Source organism: Giraffa tippelskirchi, chromosome 4 (genome assembly GCF_054371585.1).
Source record: "Giraffa tippelskirchi isolate mGirTip1 chromosome 4, T2T-mGirTip1v1.2.pri, whole genome shotgun sequence".
Taxonomy (NCBI): domain Eukaryota; kingdom Metazoa; phylum Chordata; class Mammalia; order Artiodactyla; family Giraffidae; genus Giraffa; species Giraffa tippelskirchi.
The window spans coordinates 135,911,685-135,930,631 of record NC_137278.1 but is presented as its reverse complement, the minus strand read 5'-3'; the positions used below and the strand labels follow the sequence as shown (position 1 = coordinate 135,930,631).

At 39.7% G+C, this 18,947-nt stretch overlaps 1 protein-coding gene across 5 annotated transcripts in view; it reads left to right on the top strand.

Annotated features, from left to right (window-relative positions):
• ANO6 (anoctamin 6) overlaps nucleotides 1–18,947 on the top strand; it is a 226,014-nt gene that overhangs the window by 196,338 nt on the left and 10,729 nt on the right. For all 5 annotated transcript variants that reach the window (XM_081593569.1, XM_081593567.1, XM_081593568.1 and 2 more), the window contains 3 exons: nucleotides 5,309–5,439; nucleotides 12,634–12,839; nucleotides 17,187–17,386. In XM_081593569.1, the coding sequence (XP_081449695.1) occupies nucleotides 5,309–5,439; nucleotides 12,634–12,839; nucleotides 17,187–17,386 (537 nt within the window). The remainder of the gene's footprint in view (nucleotides 1–5,308; nucleotides 5,440–12,633; nucleotides 12,840–17,186; nucleotides 17,387–18,947) is intronic.

The following is an 18,947-nucleotide window of genomic DNA, read 5'->3' as shown; positions in this document are numbered from 1 at the left end:
CACCTGGATAATCAAGTCTTGTCTCTCATAGAGTCAGCTGATTAGCACCCTTACCTGCATCTGCACCCATAATTTTCATATGTTCTGGGGATTAGGATGTGGACATCTTTGGGAAGACTATTTTCCTGCCTGCCACACTAACCTTTTCAAGATGATTTCTGGCCCTGAGTTTCTGTTGTCACAAAGCTGTTGATCCCTCTCTTATCTTGCTCCCACACTGGTACTCTGCTCCTGCCAACCTGAATGCCGAACGCAGCCTTCTCAAAGTCCTCCAAAACCACTCGCACAAGCAGGCCTTATTGATGTTTGGGGCATGGAGGAGAAACTTAGGCAACTTGAATCTCGAAATGCAAAACTCCATCTCTTTAGTCTTTCATCCCACTGTACTAGTGAGAATCTTGTTGTTGTTGTTTACTTATCACCCCTCTCTGAAGGCTCCAGAATACTAGCATTCTGCCCTGTCTTCTTGCCACCACAGGCAGCTTCCTTCTCATCCTTTCTTCTCCCTCCTAACCTGTCTTCTCTCTCCCTCATTACAAAGTTTCTGCTTATTATCTTTGTAGAGCAGTTAATTTCTCGTCTTTTTTTTTCTTTTCTGTTTGTGTAGAGCAAAACCTTTCGGGTTTCAGCATGTCCTTCCACATTTCTTCACTGGAGCTTTATCTTCTATCTTCAGTGTGAATTATCAGGGTCTGTCTGTAAATAAGGACATCCTCTTTTCTCCAGTTCCAACCATCCCCCTCAAAAACAGATTCTGATCTTAGCTGTGAAATGAACACTTTTTTGCCCTACTGTGCAGTAGACAACCCTTACCTTGGGCTCATAGGTAGATTTTTTTCCAGATGAGTAAAAGTAGGTCATGTGAAAATAATACTGTGTTTCCATATGAAAATGAATGTATCAAATAGAGAAAAAGCTTAACTCAGATTACCAAAACAAGAAAGCATTTTCTGGAGGAAATAGGTTAGTTTCCTAACACTGAGCATTTGTGAATAACTCATCAGTGAGCTACTTTCTGATTTAAACAATCAAGGAGAAGGGTATATTTCCTAAACCAGTACTGAGAAATTCATACAAAATGGAACTTGTTCGTATGAAATAGTTAAAAATAAAGGATACATTAGAGTATCAGTGGTTTGTTTATACCTTCACTTCAAGGAAACACATTGTTGTAAATTCTTGTGAGCTGAACTTTGCCTTCAGGTATTTTTATTACTTGCCTAGAATATTTAGGTAGTGTGTTTTGAATTATGTTTCCCTTCTTTGAAAACTGGGAGTGCTAAATGTTAGGCAAGTTAGGGACTTCCCTGGTGGTCCAGTGGCTTAAGATTCCATGCTTCCAATACAGGGGGCTAGAGTTTGATTCTCAGTCAGGGAACTAAATCCCACATGCTGCCACTAAAGGTCCTGAATGACACAATGAAGATCAAAGATCCCATGTGCTGCAACTAATACCAGCATAGCCAAATAAATAAATTAGTTTTTTTAAAAATTAGGCAATTTAGAGAATACCTTCTGCTCTTTGTAAAGGTGCCAGTTTCCTTCCTTCCTTTTTCATACAACATTCTAACATAACAGAGACATATCAGTTACTTTTTCTATCAGAACTACACCTATTCCAAAAACACATGGAAAGGGGAAAGAAAACTTAAAAAAGTTAGTGGCTATTTTCACACCATTTAAATATGTCAAAAGGAACATAAATGCTTCGTTGCTTAGTCATGTCCAACTCTTTGCAACCCCATGTACTGCAGCCTGCCAGGCTCCTCTCCATGGGGATTCTCTAGGCAAGGATACTGGAGTGGGTTGCCATGTCCTCCTCCAGGGGATCTTCCCCACCCAGGGATCGAACCCACATCTCTTCTGTGTCTCCTGCATTGCAGGCGAATTCTTTATTGTCTGAGTAACCCGTGAGATGAAGTTCACCATAAACTCACCTGCTTCCACCCTCAGCTCCACTTGGGGTCCTTGCCTAGGGTTCTCAGAGCAGATGAAGGCCATATGATGCTGTGATCTAGGCTCCCTTTAGAGGGCTGGGGCGATCTCTCTAGCACATGCATAAGCATGTGGTATTTAGTAGGTCCTCAGTAGAGCCAGCTGAGTGAATGAGTGACTCAGGTGCTTCAAATACAAATGTCAGTAAATTAATGGAATTGTTCATTGGACCCAGAGAACAAGCCTAGAGCCCTTTGGCCTTCCCAACCTTACTTCCTTTTTTGATAATTGGAGCATTCCTTGGAAATTTTTTCTGTACTTGACAAAAAACTAGTATAGTTCCTGTGTTAAGCTATTCACTCTGAAGAAATTTTATGATAAAATGTTAAAAAAAAAACAAACCAGAGTTAAACATCCAAAATGCCTTAGCATTGTCCTTTGGTGTTTAGATAATGGATGGCTGTAATTCTCTTCCTTTATATGTTTTCTATATTTTCCACAGTGAACATTCACTATTTAGATAATAAGAAAAAGCAGACTTTTTACAAGAGGAAATACCTCTTGTCAAGATATAATTTGACTAGAGAATGAATCAGAGACATACAATAAGAGAATCCTAAGTACAGGTATTCCTTACTCTACACACTCAGTCTTAAAATTCAGGAACAGTAAATTCAGAAGTAAAATAGATTCAGATAGTGAAGGATGGTTGTATTCAAAATTAGCAAGTGGAAATATCCTAAACAGAAATGGTGATTATCTATAATATGTAGATAAAATGTTATAATAAAGAGACAAAGACAAAATGAGGTGTAAAGTGTTTCACACCACACTTTACATGTAGTGAAGTGAGGTGAAAGTCGCTCAGTCGCGTAAATACTCAATAAAGGACAAGTTTTTATGATAGTGTTAGACTAATATGCATGGTCCATTCCTAGGAAAATTACTTGGTAACCCATGCTTAGAGGAAGAATCTTCTTCCCCAGCCTTGACCAGGGAAAGAAGTATCCAGTGTGTCTATACTTTTTAAAAGTTTTATAGGTGATTCTCATGGGCAATTAAATTGATACTCCTGTACTAGAATCATAACCCAATAGAAAAACCCAAAAGACCACGAACAATAACAGACGGACTTCAAACCAAGATTTCCTGCTACAGATGAGTGATTCAACTCAGACTGAACAAGAGGCTCAGAGTGTGAAGCTCAGAAAAGCAACTTCTGATTTAGTCAGGACTTCTGATTTGACCTAATATGACAGGTGGGGAGAGGCAATACACTACAAGGAACAAGCACCAGATAAGTTAGTCATGCAAGTGGCTGCCAGGACAGAAGTTTCATCCTGAATCCAAGTCATGATGGATTTGGGTCCCTGACCGTGAACGACCTGTTTCTCTGGAGCCTGGAGAGGATTTCGAGAGAGACTGAGGCTGAAAGTGTGAGGGCAGAGCAAAAATTAAACCAATAGAACCCAGTGATCTTGAGTTTGGGTGTCACGAAGGGAGATGGATGTGTGTGGTCTTTGTTGGCCATGTGTACCACAAGGGCCCTTGGAATGTCTGAAGAACAGCGCATTCCCAGCCAAACCTCAGACTTCACTGATTACAGGGCTCTGGGTGGTGGCCTCGGAAGTGACACCAGCAAAAAGTGCTCCACGTCATTCTTATAAGTAAGTGCTGAAGTGAGATGCGAGCCAAGATTCTGCGTAACTTAGCCCTCATTTACTGTTGGCCTCAGCCAATTAGCCTCTGTTTGTCAAAAGAAAATCTCACACAGAGGGTTTTGATGTGTTAGGAAGTTTGCTAAATCCTCATCTGTTCTGAGTCATTTCATCCTGACAACAACCCTGGGCAGTGTAGGTTTTATCACCCCATTTTTTGTAAACTTGACTAAAGTTATAACGAATAAGAGATGAAGTATGGGTTCAGATCCAGGGATCTGTCTCAACCCTTATCCCCTCCACTTCCACAGCCTCCTGCTCTTCCCTTAGTGTCAAAGAAGAAAGAAGTGGGGAAAGATTGTGAAGCCAAGGGCACCATTGCTTGTAGAGAAATCTCCCGTTAGCAAGCCTGGGGAAGTATCAGTGAGCAGTTAACACTGAGATCAGGAGCAGTGGGAAACCCAGCATGGTCAGCTATGTGTAATTCACATCTTACACTCTGCGTGGGTTGGTGGGTGTGTGCGTACATACAGGTGTTCATGTGCAACACATATAGTGGTCTTTACAGTGAAATCCTTGTAAATGTGCTGTGTAATCAGCCAGAGCTTAACCAGATGCTACGTTATTTGCTGTTGTGGCGTATCTTCTGATGAACTCAACAAGTAAACCACAAGCCAGCTGTTATTTCAGGGGACAACAGCCCTGTAAGCTAGAGCTGCACACCTTGTTTCAATGCCAACTGTTTCCAATTTCTTTTCAAGAGAAATTGCCATTAAAAAGGGGTTGTGGGGAGCGGGGGGGCATTCAGCTGGCCCAGAATCTTCTGAGAAAGAAAAACACATAACCCAAGAAGAGACACAGGACTGCTCTGCAGGACAGCTTCCAGCATTGGGGGCAGAGCACTGGGCCACCAGTGGAGGCCAGGATTCCTCCAAGCTCTGCACTGACTTTGAGGAAACATGTCACATCTTTGATTTTAATTTGTTCAGCTGAAAATAGGGCCTTGGATCTGTCTTATCCAAAGTCAAAGTATGTCACTTTTCTGCACAGTGCCCTCAATGATTCCCCACTTCCTTCAGTGTAAAAAAATGCCCAAATACTCACTGTGGTCTCTTAGGCTCCAACCCCCACAATCACCAGACTTACTTTTCTCTTCGCCCTGGACCACACGGGCCTCCAGACTTCCCTGATGGCTCAGCAGGTGAATAATCCGCCTGCTACACAAGAGACGCAGGTTTGATCCCGGGGTCAGGAAGATCCCCTGGAGGAGGGCATGGCAACTCACTCCAGTATTCTTGTCAGGCAGAGTCGGAAGTGACTGAGCATACATGCACACGGGCCTCTATGCTTTGTTTATTTTCTCTGGTAATTTTCAGGCTGGAAAGATCACTTTGGATAATAGCAGGAAAATGGTAGGGGCGGGGGCCAGCTAAAGTTAATCAAATGAGGAAAAGTATTTTTAAAAAACTAAAATGCCCACATGAATAGGGAGGTAGGAGGACAAATCATAGTTACAGTTGTGATAAAACCAGGTATGTAGTCAATATTATTCTTCAAAATATTTTGGGATAGAGAGGCAGAAATAAAAATAAATTTAGCATGAAAACAAGAAATTGAATTCTTGGAAAGATGATGTGTTCAGCTCAAAATATCAGTAATACTTTTATTCTCTTGGTCTGACAGTATTCTGACTGATAATTTGATCTTTTTGGCAGCTGGGTCATGAACGTGTTTGGACGGTGTCGCACCGTTTCAGGAGCAGAAAAGACAACCCCACGATGGGAACAAGACTACCATCTGCAGCCCATGGGCAAACTGGGATTATTTTATGAATATCTTGAAATGAGTAAGTTACTAGTGAAATTTTGGGTTGCATGAAATATATTGGAACATGCTTTGAATCCCCAAAGCATCGATTATAGAGCCAAATTATTATCTAGCCTATTGAAATGGAGTCCATTTTTCTCCACTAGATAAAATTATACAATGAGGCTTTCAAATACGGTAACTGTGTGTATCTTTGTCAATATTTGTGTTATACAAAGCTGAAGATTTATTACACAGCAATGAAATGGAATATTCATTGAGGTACATCTTCACCATTAATTCTCAGAGGATTCTTACCATGTTGTCTAAGGATGAACTCAGAGCTATTATTAGACGTGACTCAGCCCCGGCTGGAGTCCATGCAGCACAGCTGTTGGCTGATTCCTTCTGAACAGACTCGTGTGAGCAAGCCTGTGCAGGAAGCCCATGGGAACAAGGGTCACAGGGTCCCCCCAACCCTCTCCACATCTCACACTTGCTTCTGGTTGGTGCTTTCTGCCTAATTCCTTGAGTGACCTCATGGCAAATCACTGACTTGAATTTGAAACTGTTTTGCTGGTCTGGAATTAAGATTTAGTACAGGCTCCCTCCTTCTTGGATGTCTATGTCCATTTCTGTAGTATTTGCTTGGGCTCTCTTTCTCTTCACTTGAACTTGATTTTGAGCTGTCGGTTGCCTTTAAATGAATGCATCTCAAAATAGATTTCCATTGGAAACACCATCTTTTCTATTATGCATGACACACTTTTATCTAATAGAAGGCTAACAATGGACATGTTTTGTATCTGTGCCCTTTCAGCTCACCATTGCATTGAATTACAGTTTTTTAAGCTTAGGAAAACAGGAAAGGATTTTGACAGGTTTTGCATTTATGCATGCGGGTTTGTATGTTTGTAGAGACACCCCTTTGTGGTTCCTTTATAAGTCTGCAGATAGAGGGAGGTTTTTATTAAGTCACATTCTATATATAAAATAATTGGTTTTAAAAATATACACTATATGTGGAAATGCATCTGCTTCCTTCAGTGAGTGAATGGTTCCTCTTGTAGTTTCTTCAGTCAACAATGCTTTGCAGCAAGGAGTCTGATTTGAATTTCATTTCTGCTTTTGTTATGTTTCATGACCAGGTTCAATTAAGGGTGTAGCTGCAGTCCATAATGTAGAAGCTATCTTTATTTATTCTGTTTATTTTCAAAAGGACTACAAGACAATTATCTGTATTCCAAAATGAGTCATAATTGTAAATACTTCTTACTGGAGCCATTATCAGCATTAATAACAACAATATTATGGGGCAGAATACCATTTGTTATTTTAACACAAAAAAAACTTGGAAAAAAATTTATTTTTCTGTAGTTAGTCAAATAAATGGTATAGAAGGCAAAAGTTATATGGTCATGCTCTGGGGAGAAATTGATAGGACTTTTAGAATTTCATAGTTTCATTAAAATAATTATCAGCTAAATAACTCGGCCTCTCATGGATGGACCTAGAGATTATCATACCAAGTGAAGTAAATCAGAGAAAGACAAATATTATATATCACTTATATGTGAAGTCTAAAAAGATGATACAGTGAACTTATTTACAAAACAGAAACAGACTCAACAGACATACAAAACAAACTTATGGTTACCAAAGGAAGAAAGGGAAAGGGATAAATTAGGAGTTTGGGATTAACAGATACATACTACTTTATATAAAATAAACAACAAGGTCTTACTGTTTTCATGCAGGAAACTGTATTAAAAAATAATAATAAAGATAATAATTCAGCCTCACCCTCCTGCATAAGACAGGATGGAATAACAGTGGTTATAGAGAGATTTTTAATTTTTTTTCTTTCCCATTATGATTTATTACAGGATATTGAATATAGTTCCCTGTGCTATACAGTAGGACTTTGTCATTTATCTATTTTATATATAGTAGTTTTTATCTGCTAATCTCAAACTCCTAATTTATCCCTCCCCCAATTTTTTTTTAGAGTTGTTAAATTGTTTTCCTATTATTCAAATAATTCCTAATGAATTAGAAAATTAATCAGTTTCCGAGGGTAGGCAGTCTGTTATTCTGTATTCGAAACCAGAGTGAAATCTATGTTTTGTTCTTTGGGTTTATGGAAGATAGAATATCCAAATGCCTTTTGAATTATTTTTGTTGCTCTAAAGGTAACATAGAGTGCCTGTGGTGGTGAGCTCATCCCCACAGTTTACTCATTAATGATAGCACCATCTACCTTTTTAATTATGCATCTTAGCTGCTGAAGGGGACCGTCTTCTGACAGACAACCCTGAAGGCCTCCCCTCTTGCTTGGTTAGGACTCGTGCCAGCTACCAGCTCTGGTCCCCATGAAGGGAACTAGAACTCCCCTCTGCCTGGAAAAACTTTTCCCTTCTTTTCTACCTGAAAGGATTCCTACCGAGCCTCAGCAGGAGCCCTCAACTTTTCACACAGATTTCCTGCTCTCTTCTCTGGGCATCAGTAGCACTTGACTCTTATCCTGATGGTATGTGGTTGTGTGCATGCTTCTCTCCCAAGCTGGACTGATCCTGTTGGAAGTAGCACTCAGGCCTCTGCATCTTCCAGTCCTCAGCTGGAGCACTGCTGCCTGGACCTTCCTGAATATTTATTTAAGTGACTTGAGTGTGGAGTTCAACACACACACAAATACAACTGTTAATTGAGTGAATAGTAGCATTGCCCCAGCAGCCCCCACCAGGTTCTGTATGGCCTATGTTTTTTTGAGTGAAATTCTTTTATTTTGGTAGTGAATTCCCCACCATCCTTTGAGATTATTAGAGTAATCCTGGGTTGTTAACCAAAATTGCTTCCCTAAGTATATGGTCCTGACTTCTGAGAACTCAGACACAGGACATAGGAGAAATAATTGTCTGTCAGATTTAAAATCTAAATCTGACATTTAGGGTACCATTTTGTACTTAGAACACTATATGGCATAAACACCAGTCTTGATTACTTAGTGATACCTTCCCAGTGGGCAGGTGCAATAAATGAAATGCAGGGACGTGATGAAGTGGGCTCTGTTCGTCTCTGGTACTGCCTCTTCCATCCTTGCGTGTTCACTTGCTCTTACCTTCATGTATTATTTTCTCCATTTAATTTACTGTAATTAACATCACTGGTTCTTCAACATCTTATACCTACTCCCTTCCTTCCCTCCACAGTGCTACACCCACCCAAGCGTCCCCTACACTCTCCAGGACCAGGCCTGTCTTCCCCCCACGCCCCCGTCTGCTCTGTTTCTGCCTACCACCTGCACTGATGCTTCCTCATCTTTGCAGGATGAACATTCCAAAATGGCAGCTGGACAGTTGGAAAGGATTTGTAGGCCTCTCATCTCTTAATCGCTTATTCATTCATTCATCCATCTATCCATCTCACAAGCATTGAGCAACCGCTGTGCCAAACACTGTATCAGTTGCTGGGGATACCAAGCCAAGTAAAACTTGGTGTCTGGCCTCCCCGAGCCAAGCGAGGGATAGCGAGTACTTGGTGGATTGCTAAGCAGGTGAGCACAAATCAGACTTCCTAGAACAGGTGATAATTAAACTAGATTTTGGAAGGGTGCTTGGAAGATAGCTATCAAAAGTGTGATAGAGATAATGGACATTTCATGCAGAGAGATGGATGCGGTCACAAGTACAAAGACATGAAACACCTTGGCCAGTTCAGAGAATGGCAAGTAAACAAGGTATGGCTAGAACAAAGGATCCGTAGGTAGAAATATCAGGTGAGCAAGGGCTGTACCCTGATGGGTCTTGTGTGCTTAGCCAGGACACCTGAACTTATCCTTAAAGAAATATGGACACTGTGGAATATTTGTAAGCGAGAAACTTGCATAATGTGTATATTGAAGAAGATCCAATTATTCTGGCACCAGAATGAAAGATAATATTTTAGGTGGTGCCCATATTTGGTGGGAAGAGGATATATAGGAGGCCACACCAGGTAACCAGACAAAAGCACCTAAGTGGAGTCTGTGGACTTAGGTAAAGGAGACAGATTTGATAGGTGTTAAAGAGATGACTAGTGTGGCAGGTGAGGAATAGAATTGTTGAGATAACTTCCAGAAGACTGAATACAAGTCTCCTGGATGGAATTCAAGGAGAGGAGCTGGTTTTGAGGAAACAGTTCTAAGTTGGATATTTTGACTGTGAGTTGTCTATGAGACATCAGAGAGGTGAGGTCCATTATTAAGTTGGATTCACCAGTCAGGAGCTCAGAGAAGCTATTGCTGAGGCCATGGGGATGATTCAGGCCTGTCAAGTAGAGAACAGATGAGGAGGCCCTGGGGAAAGGGGGCATTTAAAGGGTAAAGTGGGGGAAAGAAATCCACAAAGAAAAGAATAGCAGAACAGTTGGGAGAAAACTGGCAGAGACTTGTGTGAACAAAGAGACATCTATAACCTTACTTGAGAGGGATATGAACATTGACTAAAAGGAGCATAATGAAAAGGGACAGGGAGGCAAAAAAAACAAGAGCTCAAGTCTCCATAATTGCTAGAACTATGGGGAAAAATATAAGAAGCACTATAGTTAGACAGTCTTTAAAAATATGTGTGGTGGGAAAAGGGGTACAAAAGGGAGGGGGCAAATGTATACCTATGGCCAATGAATGTTGATATATGTCAAAAAGCCATCACAATATTGTAAAGTAATTATCCAGCAGTTAAAAGTAAAATTGTGTGTGTGTGTGTGTATGTATGTACACATACACTTGTACATTGGTTTTTTAAAATTATTTACGTAAACAAAAATCAACAGGGAAAAATTCCACAGAGAAGAAAATATTTGGCCATGTCAAAAGCTGCCTGGGGTGGGAGAGAACTGCCTAATAATCAAATAAACAAGGACTGAAAATGTACATTGGCTTTGGCATGTGCAGCCACCAACAGAGTGAGCAAGACAAGTTTCAGTGCCATGGTGAGGGCCGCAGAAGACATAGAGCTTTGAATGGCAGAGAAATACTCAATGTAGGGACTGCTTCAAGAAATGTGATTTATAAATGAAAAAGAAAGCAAATCAGAGAGCAATTCAGGATCATGAGCAAGTTTCAGGCAAGGGTTATTTTTGTTTTTACAATGGATGTTTTTTGCCTTGCTACGTTGATAGGCCTTGGTTGTTCTTGGTTTCAAAAGTTGTTTAGAAAGTTCTTCTCACTTGAATATCAGAAAAGATTAAACCATCTTGGTTTTTTCTGCTTTTTTTTTTAATTAAAAATGTTTAATCCATGTGGAATTTATTTTGATATCAAAAGTGAAGACTCCATACCAGCTCTTCTAATGATTTAGCTAATTACTCCAATACTTTAATCTACTGACTTGAAACATCATTTGTATAATATACTGAAATCCCATGAATATCTCCATCTGTTCTTGAAATTTATTCTATTTAATTCATACTGTCTATTAATGCTGTAGTTCTGAATTGTTTCAATTGCCATAGCATTATAATATACATTAGTATCTCTTAGAGGTGGTCCCATTTTATCCTTTTGCAGAAATATCCCTAACACTGTTACTTTAAACATTCCTCCTCATGATTTTACTTGTGTACTTGTATACGTTTTTTGAAGAACTTTAGCCTCAACTTTCAGCTTTTTTTCCTTAAATCCACTTGGAAGTATTAACTAAATTTGCATTCAAATACTAAATTTTATTTTTGGAGAAGGTATTTAATATGTCCCCAAACTTGAATCTTCCCAATTAAGAGTATGGTGTATCATACTATTCATTCATCATTACTTGTTTTTCTCTATTTTTAAGTCAGTTATCATAACCATCTTAACATTTCTCACTAATTTATTTCTAAGTAGTCTGTGCCTTTGTTGTCATTATAAACTATGTATTTTCTCCTTTGGATTTTTAACTGGATTTATTGCTAATAAAATCCTAATTTCTGACTTCTCTGGAGTATTAAGGGGACCTGGCAGCATGGGGCCCTCATTCCAGTATGGTACCTTTAATTAGGACATCCACTTGCCAGTTTGCCAGTTACTGTACCCACACCACACATTTCTGTTACTTGCCTGGCCCCTGGAGGCAGGTGAGTTCTTTTAGGGTTGGGTGAGTCATGGATGTTGACATCACTGTCGGTGCCACGCTCTGTGATGTCACCAACTCTGGTCCTTGCCTGTCTCATTTCCCTGAATACAATGGCACCTGCCTGGCCTGTAGATTGGCCAAGTCTTTCCAACCCTGACTGCTTTTCTGCAATACATTCTGACCTCTCAGATCAGAAGCAAATGTCAGCTCCTCCTACGCAGCTATACCTCCACAGTCTTGCCCTTCTTGGCCAGAGTGGTCCCTGCCCCTTGGCTGAGCAGTAGTCCTAAAGGAGCTGTAAATTTTCCTCTCATCCACTGTCTCAGTTACAAATACCCATGGTAGTTTACTTCAAAGGTCTGCCAGTTAGATCCCTGGCCTTATCACAGCTCATTTCTCCCTCCCTGTGGTCCAGCCCCCTCACCCCCCGCCAAGTCTCTGCTGCCCGTCTATAGCAAAGCCACATAGATTTCAGACAAAGAGGAAAGAACCTCTAAGCCACCAGCACAATTTTAACTTACTGTGACCACACACACTGCCACAATATCAAAATAAAAGCTCCTGAAGGATTATATTTTGACTTATTAAGACACTTATTGCATACATTTCCATGATTTGTAGTCTCAGAATGTGCTGCCCTTGCATTCACAGACTCAGGGGAGCTTGCTCATTTGCCTATTTTCCGTATATTTCCTCCAACATTCTCTAAACATTCTCCCAAAGGTACATTTCTTATTTCTTTTTAACTTTAGATATTTCCACAATATTCCTTTTCTTTTTTTTTGATCCTAAGTCACAAATCCTCTCCCAACATTCTATTATTTCTACACTGGGAATGAATAATTTACTTAAAGTGCCCCAAGTTTATTGCCAGCAAGTATTTGTGGTTGATTAAAGATTTTTAAATATGTTATTCCTATTGTGTATATTTGTGAAGTAAACAGGCTATATTTAGACTTCTTTCCAGAGACTTTATATTTGTCTTTTGTTTTATTCTTTCACTGTTGAACATTATTATTGCCATGAATGTCTTTTCTCTTTGGGATTTAGTTCACTGTTTGCCTTTCTCTTTATAAGAGTAAAGGAATATGTGTTGTCCTTCCATCCATCCACCACTCCATGATGTGTGTCCGTTCCATTGACAGTTATTCAGTTTGGGTTCGTCACCTTATTTGTGGCCTCTTTTCCACTGGCCCCTCTGTTGGCTCTGGTGAACAATATATTGGAAATAAGAGTGGACGCGTGGAAACTGACTACCCAGTATAGACGCATGGTGCCAGAAAAAGCCCAGGACATCGGAGCGTGGCAGCCCATCATGCAAGGAATAGCAATTCTGGCTGTGGTGACCAATGTGAGTAAATAGGCTTCGCAGGGTAAAAACCTTGAAAAGTCCAAAACTGCATTAGTGTTGCTTCCTAAGGAACCCAGTGTTTGGTATTTCATAATGTGAGAGGAAGATGCTAATACTTTCATCCACATAAACAACATAGTTGCTGTAACTGTAATTGTTATTATTTTTTAATATATTTTGTTTATTATTGGTGACTTACAAGACCTCTTACAGAGGCAGTTGCTAAGAATAGTGACTTTTTTGCTTTTGTTGCTCATTTATTAGTTTTATTCAATAGAAACATGGTAATAATATTAACAGTAAGTACTAACTTGATCCTCACATGACTATAAAAGGAATTATCAAATAGTGCTTTTATAATGGAAATAGAAATCTATCATTTTGGAGCTTGTAGACCCTAAAATAAGAACAGTCATTCCACCATATTTTACTGTATATTCCAAACTATCAATTTCAACTAGTAACTACTTGATGAAGAAGCATGTGCTTTGTGCATTCCCCATCATTCCTTACCTTCCTTCTGTGATGGGACAGAGTTTCTTCAAGATGGAATTAGGGCAGGTCCCCACTCTCCTCCTCGCCCCACCCTTGGTCTTTGCTATCCAGTGTTAGTCATTAGCTAAGCGCCTTCATGTCCTGCATGTGTCTGAGCGATGAGGGAACAGAACTCACTTGTTGCAGTCTGTACTGATTATGGACCAGTCTGAACAGTCTGTCTACTTCCCTACTGCTGCCCCCACAGGTCGGCAGGGAGCTGTCAAGCAGAGCATTTCCCATGCCAGCCCATCAGGGAACCTCCTTCCCCAGAAACATCCAGACACTCAAGGTTATTTCTTCCCTTAGTCACACTGCCAATTTCACTCCCAGGTTAACGAAATATTATTCCAGTTTTAACTTCTTAATCAAGTCCCACTTGCCTTGAGTCCCCTGCCTTTTCCCACGAGCCCTTGTAGAAACAGAAAAGAGTCTGGCAGTGCCTTGTGGGTCAGGCTCCCGGCTGAGGGGCGTCACTGAGCCCCATGAACTCTGGAGTCAGACCCAAGCCCCAGGTCCCAACTCTGCAGCTTCCCACCTGCACTGCCGGGGCCCAGGCCTTAACACTTCCGCACTTCGCTTTATCATTTGTAGATTGAATAATTCCCTGTCGTATATTTTCAGACTATTATATACCACAAAGGGTGTATGGGGAATTCAGTGAGTCAGTGCATGGGATGCACAGAGCCTGGTCCTTGTGGGGATATTAGTGGCTACTCTGTTATCACCCCTGGAGGAGGGCACGACAAGCCACTGCAATATTCTTGCCTGGAGAATCCCATGAACAGAGGAGCCTAGTGGGCTACAGCTGATAGGGTCGCAAAGAGGCAGACACAACTGAAGTGATTTAGCACACATGCATGCACGCACTCTGTTATCATCTTCATCACACAGCATTGTTTACAGCAACTCTGTAAGCTTTGCCAGGTGTCGAAACTAGAGGCACGAGAATTTTACAATATGTCACTGTCTAGACCATGGTCACAGTTTCACACAATAAGTTATCTGGAACCCAGCTTTCACCCCCCAAGAACCCTCAGTTTATTTGGATCGCTTGCTGTCTCTCCTTTTTGGAGAAAGTTGGTTAATCACACACACAAAAACAACTGTGAGGTTATAGCTGTTTCCATTCACCCAAACAGCCCCCACCTTCAGCATCCACTGCGCTGCAAAACATAGGCTGATGTTCAGAAATACGACAGTGAGGCCTTTCAAGCTCCACAATCTTAAAAAGTATGAATCTGTCATGTTCAATATACTATATGACATGAAGCCAGGCTGGAACGTGGAGTTACATGCTTTAAGGAAATTTTTAGCAACAGGGTTTGGAACTAAAAGGTTTTTGTTTGACCTTCAGCTAACCGGAAAATTCAGTTGACTCCTACTCCCCATTACTCAAACGTCCTATCTTACTTGTATGAGGCACCTTTTCCTCGTCGCCCCGGCGTGGCTCCTCACCATTAATGCAGATGGAATATTGGCTGTATCTTCAAGGCTGCTCTGCCTGCCTGTGTGTGTGCACACAGGCACACATGTACCCACTGATTGGTGCTACTAGTTCTCATCCAGTAGTTGTTTGTTCTTACAATTCAGGTGCTGGCTTATTATACACCAGAAAAATTGCTTATTCAATTATCAATTAAACTATAGTGACATAGTGTTAGTTGGTCAGTCGTGTCTGACTCTTTGCGACCCCATGGGCTGTAGCCCACTAGGCTCCTCTGCCCGTGGAATTCTCCAGGCAAGAATACTGGCATGGGTTGCCATTCCCTTCTCCAGGGGATCTTCCCGACCCAGGGGTTGAACCCATGTCTCCCGCATTGCAGGCAGATTCTTAACCATCTGAGCTACCAGGGAAGCCCAGTTAAACTATGGACAGTCCTTTTTTCCATATTAAGATGTTAGAGATTCCAAGATGCAGGTCCTCTTGCATATAATTCTATAAAAATTAAACATGTATTTTATCCCCTCACATACCTAATTTGTGCCTTCCCAACCTCACATGCTCAGTAACAACTAGCTTTCCATAACAGGGGAACTTTTAGGAAGGAGGAAGAAGAGAACAGCTCCTTAGGATTTGAAAGGGCATCAGGCCAGAGTTTGCTATAAAATCATTTATTTTAAAGCTGCTGGTTCGATAAATAAGCTGAATTGACATTGTTGTGTCATGCCAGAGCATCTGCTATTGAAGACCAATTTTAATTTATTTTGATATAAATGGAAAACTGTGTTTGGAACAGCATGGGAAGTGAAGCACGCTGCATTTATTTGTGCTCTTGCAGTGTGTCTCAGAGCAGCTTAACTCAGGAGGAGAAAGGATCTTGTCAGAAGACAATAGAATTATCTTCCTTATTGGAATTTGTATAACTTCTTGAAGCACATCTGCAGGTGATTCTATAAAAAGCTCTAGTTGAGTTAAATGATAACAGGAAATTTTAACCTATTGAAATCTGGGAAAAGTAAAATAGTCTTGCCTTACACCACCACCACCACCACCACCGACAGGCAAGAATACACACCCAGAGAGACTTTACATCAGAGGAGATGACAAAGCTGGTTCTGGTAGGGGAAATTTTGCAATAGAAAAGCCCTTCAGTTGTTTTTCTTGCTTTGCATGAGATCTTGTTTGTTGGCTTCTGGTCTCACTGTGTCTGAACCATATGTTCGTATGAATACTGTTAAAATCGTGTTGTGCAAAACATGTCTGTTCTGCTTCAGAAATGACTGAAACATTTAGCTTTGTTTATTCACATAGAATTTGGATTGAAGTATATTCATTACTTTCTCCTTCCGTGACACCAGTTTTACATGTTGGAGAGTTTAAAGCCCAAATTTGAACTCTGGAGAGAATTCATGTAATTAATAATAGCTTTAGATCCTAATAAATGTCTTCCTGACACAGATTCAGATTTAAGACTGATCCATATTTATTCCTTTAATCTGGAAACACACTAAACTTTCTTAAAGTTTTTTGATAACTATAATCTTTCTGACTTTATCCATTTAACCTCTTGGAAGTTGAAAGGCTTAGACACTAAGTCTAATAAAATAGATATCATTGCTTGATTATGTGAATAGAACAATCCCAACACAGTTTCTTGCTACTATATTTTATTGAATAATAAAGAATTCTTGCTGTCTAATGAAGCAACAGACATAGTATATACTGAAAGTTTAAATCAGACTGTGGGGTTGAGTTATCTCAACAAGTCCGGATACTATAGGGGAAAAAGTATAAATTTGAAGGAAAATATTTGTTATCAGTATTCTATTTTTAAGAGACAAGTGATTAAAAAAGCATTTTTTATCAATTATTTATCTACAAAGGAATCATATAAATCCAGCTTATTTTCATAATATTGATCTTAGTATTTTACATGCAAAAGGGCCTCCTAAGTCATAAAGATTAAATTATATCAAGTAGTGCTCTGGGTTGATTGAATTTTATTATATTCTAATTTTTAAAAATATAAGTTACATGTAACATATGCAAGTGGCTCTCGAGTTATCCACAATATCCTAGTCTACAATTATTCTTACTGTACTTAAGATACATAATAGGCAAGTATCAGGGCTTTACTTTTGAACTGAAGATGAACTGCTGGACATTCCCTTCAAAGACCAAAAGCAAACAAACTACTTTAAAGCAGCTGCTCAAAAATTTTAGGACATTCACTACTTATATCCATTTGACAATTCTGAATCTTTAATTTAAAAAACTCAACTGATGAGAATGTAATTTTGGCATGTCTTTTAACCCTAGCTATAATTGCTCTAAATTAATACCCTCTCTACCATTTTCTTCCAACATAGGCCATGATCATTGCATTCACATCAGACATGATCCCCCGCCTGGTATATTACTGGTCCTTCTCCATCCCGCCCTATGGGGACCACCCAAACTACACAATGGAAGGATACATCAACATAAGTCTCTCCATCTTCAATACTGCCGACTTTAAAAGCAGAGTCAAGGAAAATCCATATGCTGGATCTAAATATGACACGTGCAGGCAAGTTCTACTTACAAGTGTTTAAAAATACACTTCTTCTTTTAAAGGGCTTTCATTGTAATATCATTCTATTTGGTATTATTTAAATAAAGTTGCTAGATTTTTTTTTTCCTAGCTTTCTTTTCAATCAGACTTAAAAAAGTATAAAATATAAAAGTTACTATAGATTAAGATTAGAACTTTCAAGCCAAACCATAAGGCAGGATTGTATTTTATTTTTTACAAATTGTAAAGTATTCCTATAACGTTTTAAAAGATTTATTTGTTTATTTTTGGCTGTGCTGGACTTTATTGCTGCTGCTGGACTTTCTCTAGTTGGGGCGAGTGGTGGCTATTCTTTGTTGTGGTGTGCAGGCTTCTCATTGTGGTGGCTTGTCTTATTACGGAGCACCATCTCAGAAGTTGTGGTGCAGGGGCTTAGTTGCTCCATGGCATGTGGGATCTTTCTGGACTAGGGATTGAGCCTGTGTCTCCTGCATTGGCAGGCAGATTCTTAACCACTGTACCACCAGGGAAGCCCCCATAAGGCAAGATGTTAAAATGAGAGTTTCAAATGATGACAAAAAGACTTATCCAGGGGGAAAGGCTTACATCTTAGAAATTAAGAAACCCCGAGAGTTCCAAAAAGCAAGATAATTCAGTTGTTACAATTAATGTTTTACTCAACCACAACCTGATGGTACTGAATGATGACAAACTAGTACCATACCTTAACAAAGCAGTACAGAGACAAAAACGGTTGATACCTCAGCCCAGCCTAGGAGTGTTCTCTAAAAGTATTCCAAAACTCTCTGCATTGATTTTAATGGCTGATAAGATCAACTGTGGACAGTGTACATCAACTAAGTTACTAATTGATAAGTTTGTTGACTGCATGGTATCGTAGTTTTGTTTTTTTCAGTCGAAGTCTAAAACCTAAAGAGACTTTAAAATTTAAACTATTCAAAGCTGTCTCCTATTCACATTCTCAACAACACAATGAAAAAACCATAAATAAGTCCCAAATAAATGTTTCTAGATTACACATAGCAAAGCCTCTTCAGAATCACACATTGCATCTGCTTACTCTTACTTTACATAATTCTAAAGGGTAATTAAACTTCCAGCTCTATTAGGTTTACAGGTGGAAAGTTAGAGATTTGCTGCCTAAGGGAGATACACTCAAGCAGTAGCATATGATGTCTGACAACAAGGAAATTAGGTAAGAAAATTATGAAAAAATAGGTAATATTCTCTGTAGCATGTTTCTGAAAATATGGTAATTTGTTTTAGTTATACTCTTTTGAGGAAGCAGGGATACAATTTGATATTTTTGTTCTTTTTTTACAAAGATGGAAACCATCATTACCATCTTGTAAGTTAAATGAAGTATTACTGGGGTAGTTATTTCAGGGTTTTGTCATCAAATTAAACTCTCGGAGAAAATCTGGGCATTCCCTGGTAGCCTCGTGGTCATGATTCTGGGCTTTCATTGCCGTGGTCCCAGGTTCAGTCTCTGGCCTGGGAACTAAGACCCCACATGGCACGGCCAAAAAAAAACCCAGGATCCCTTTGAGAAAAT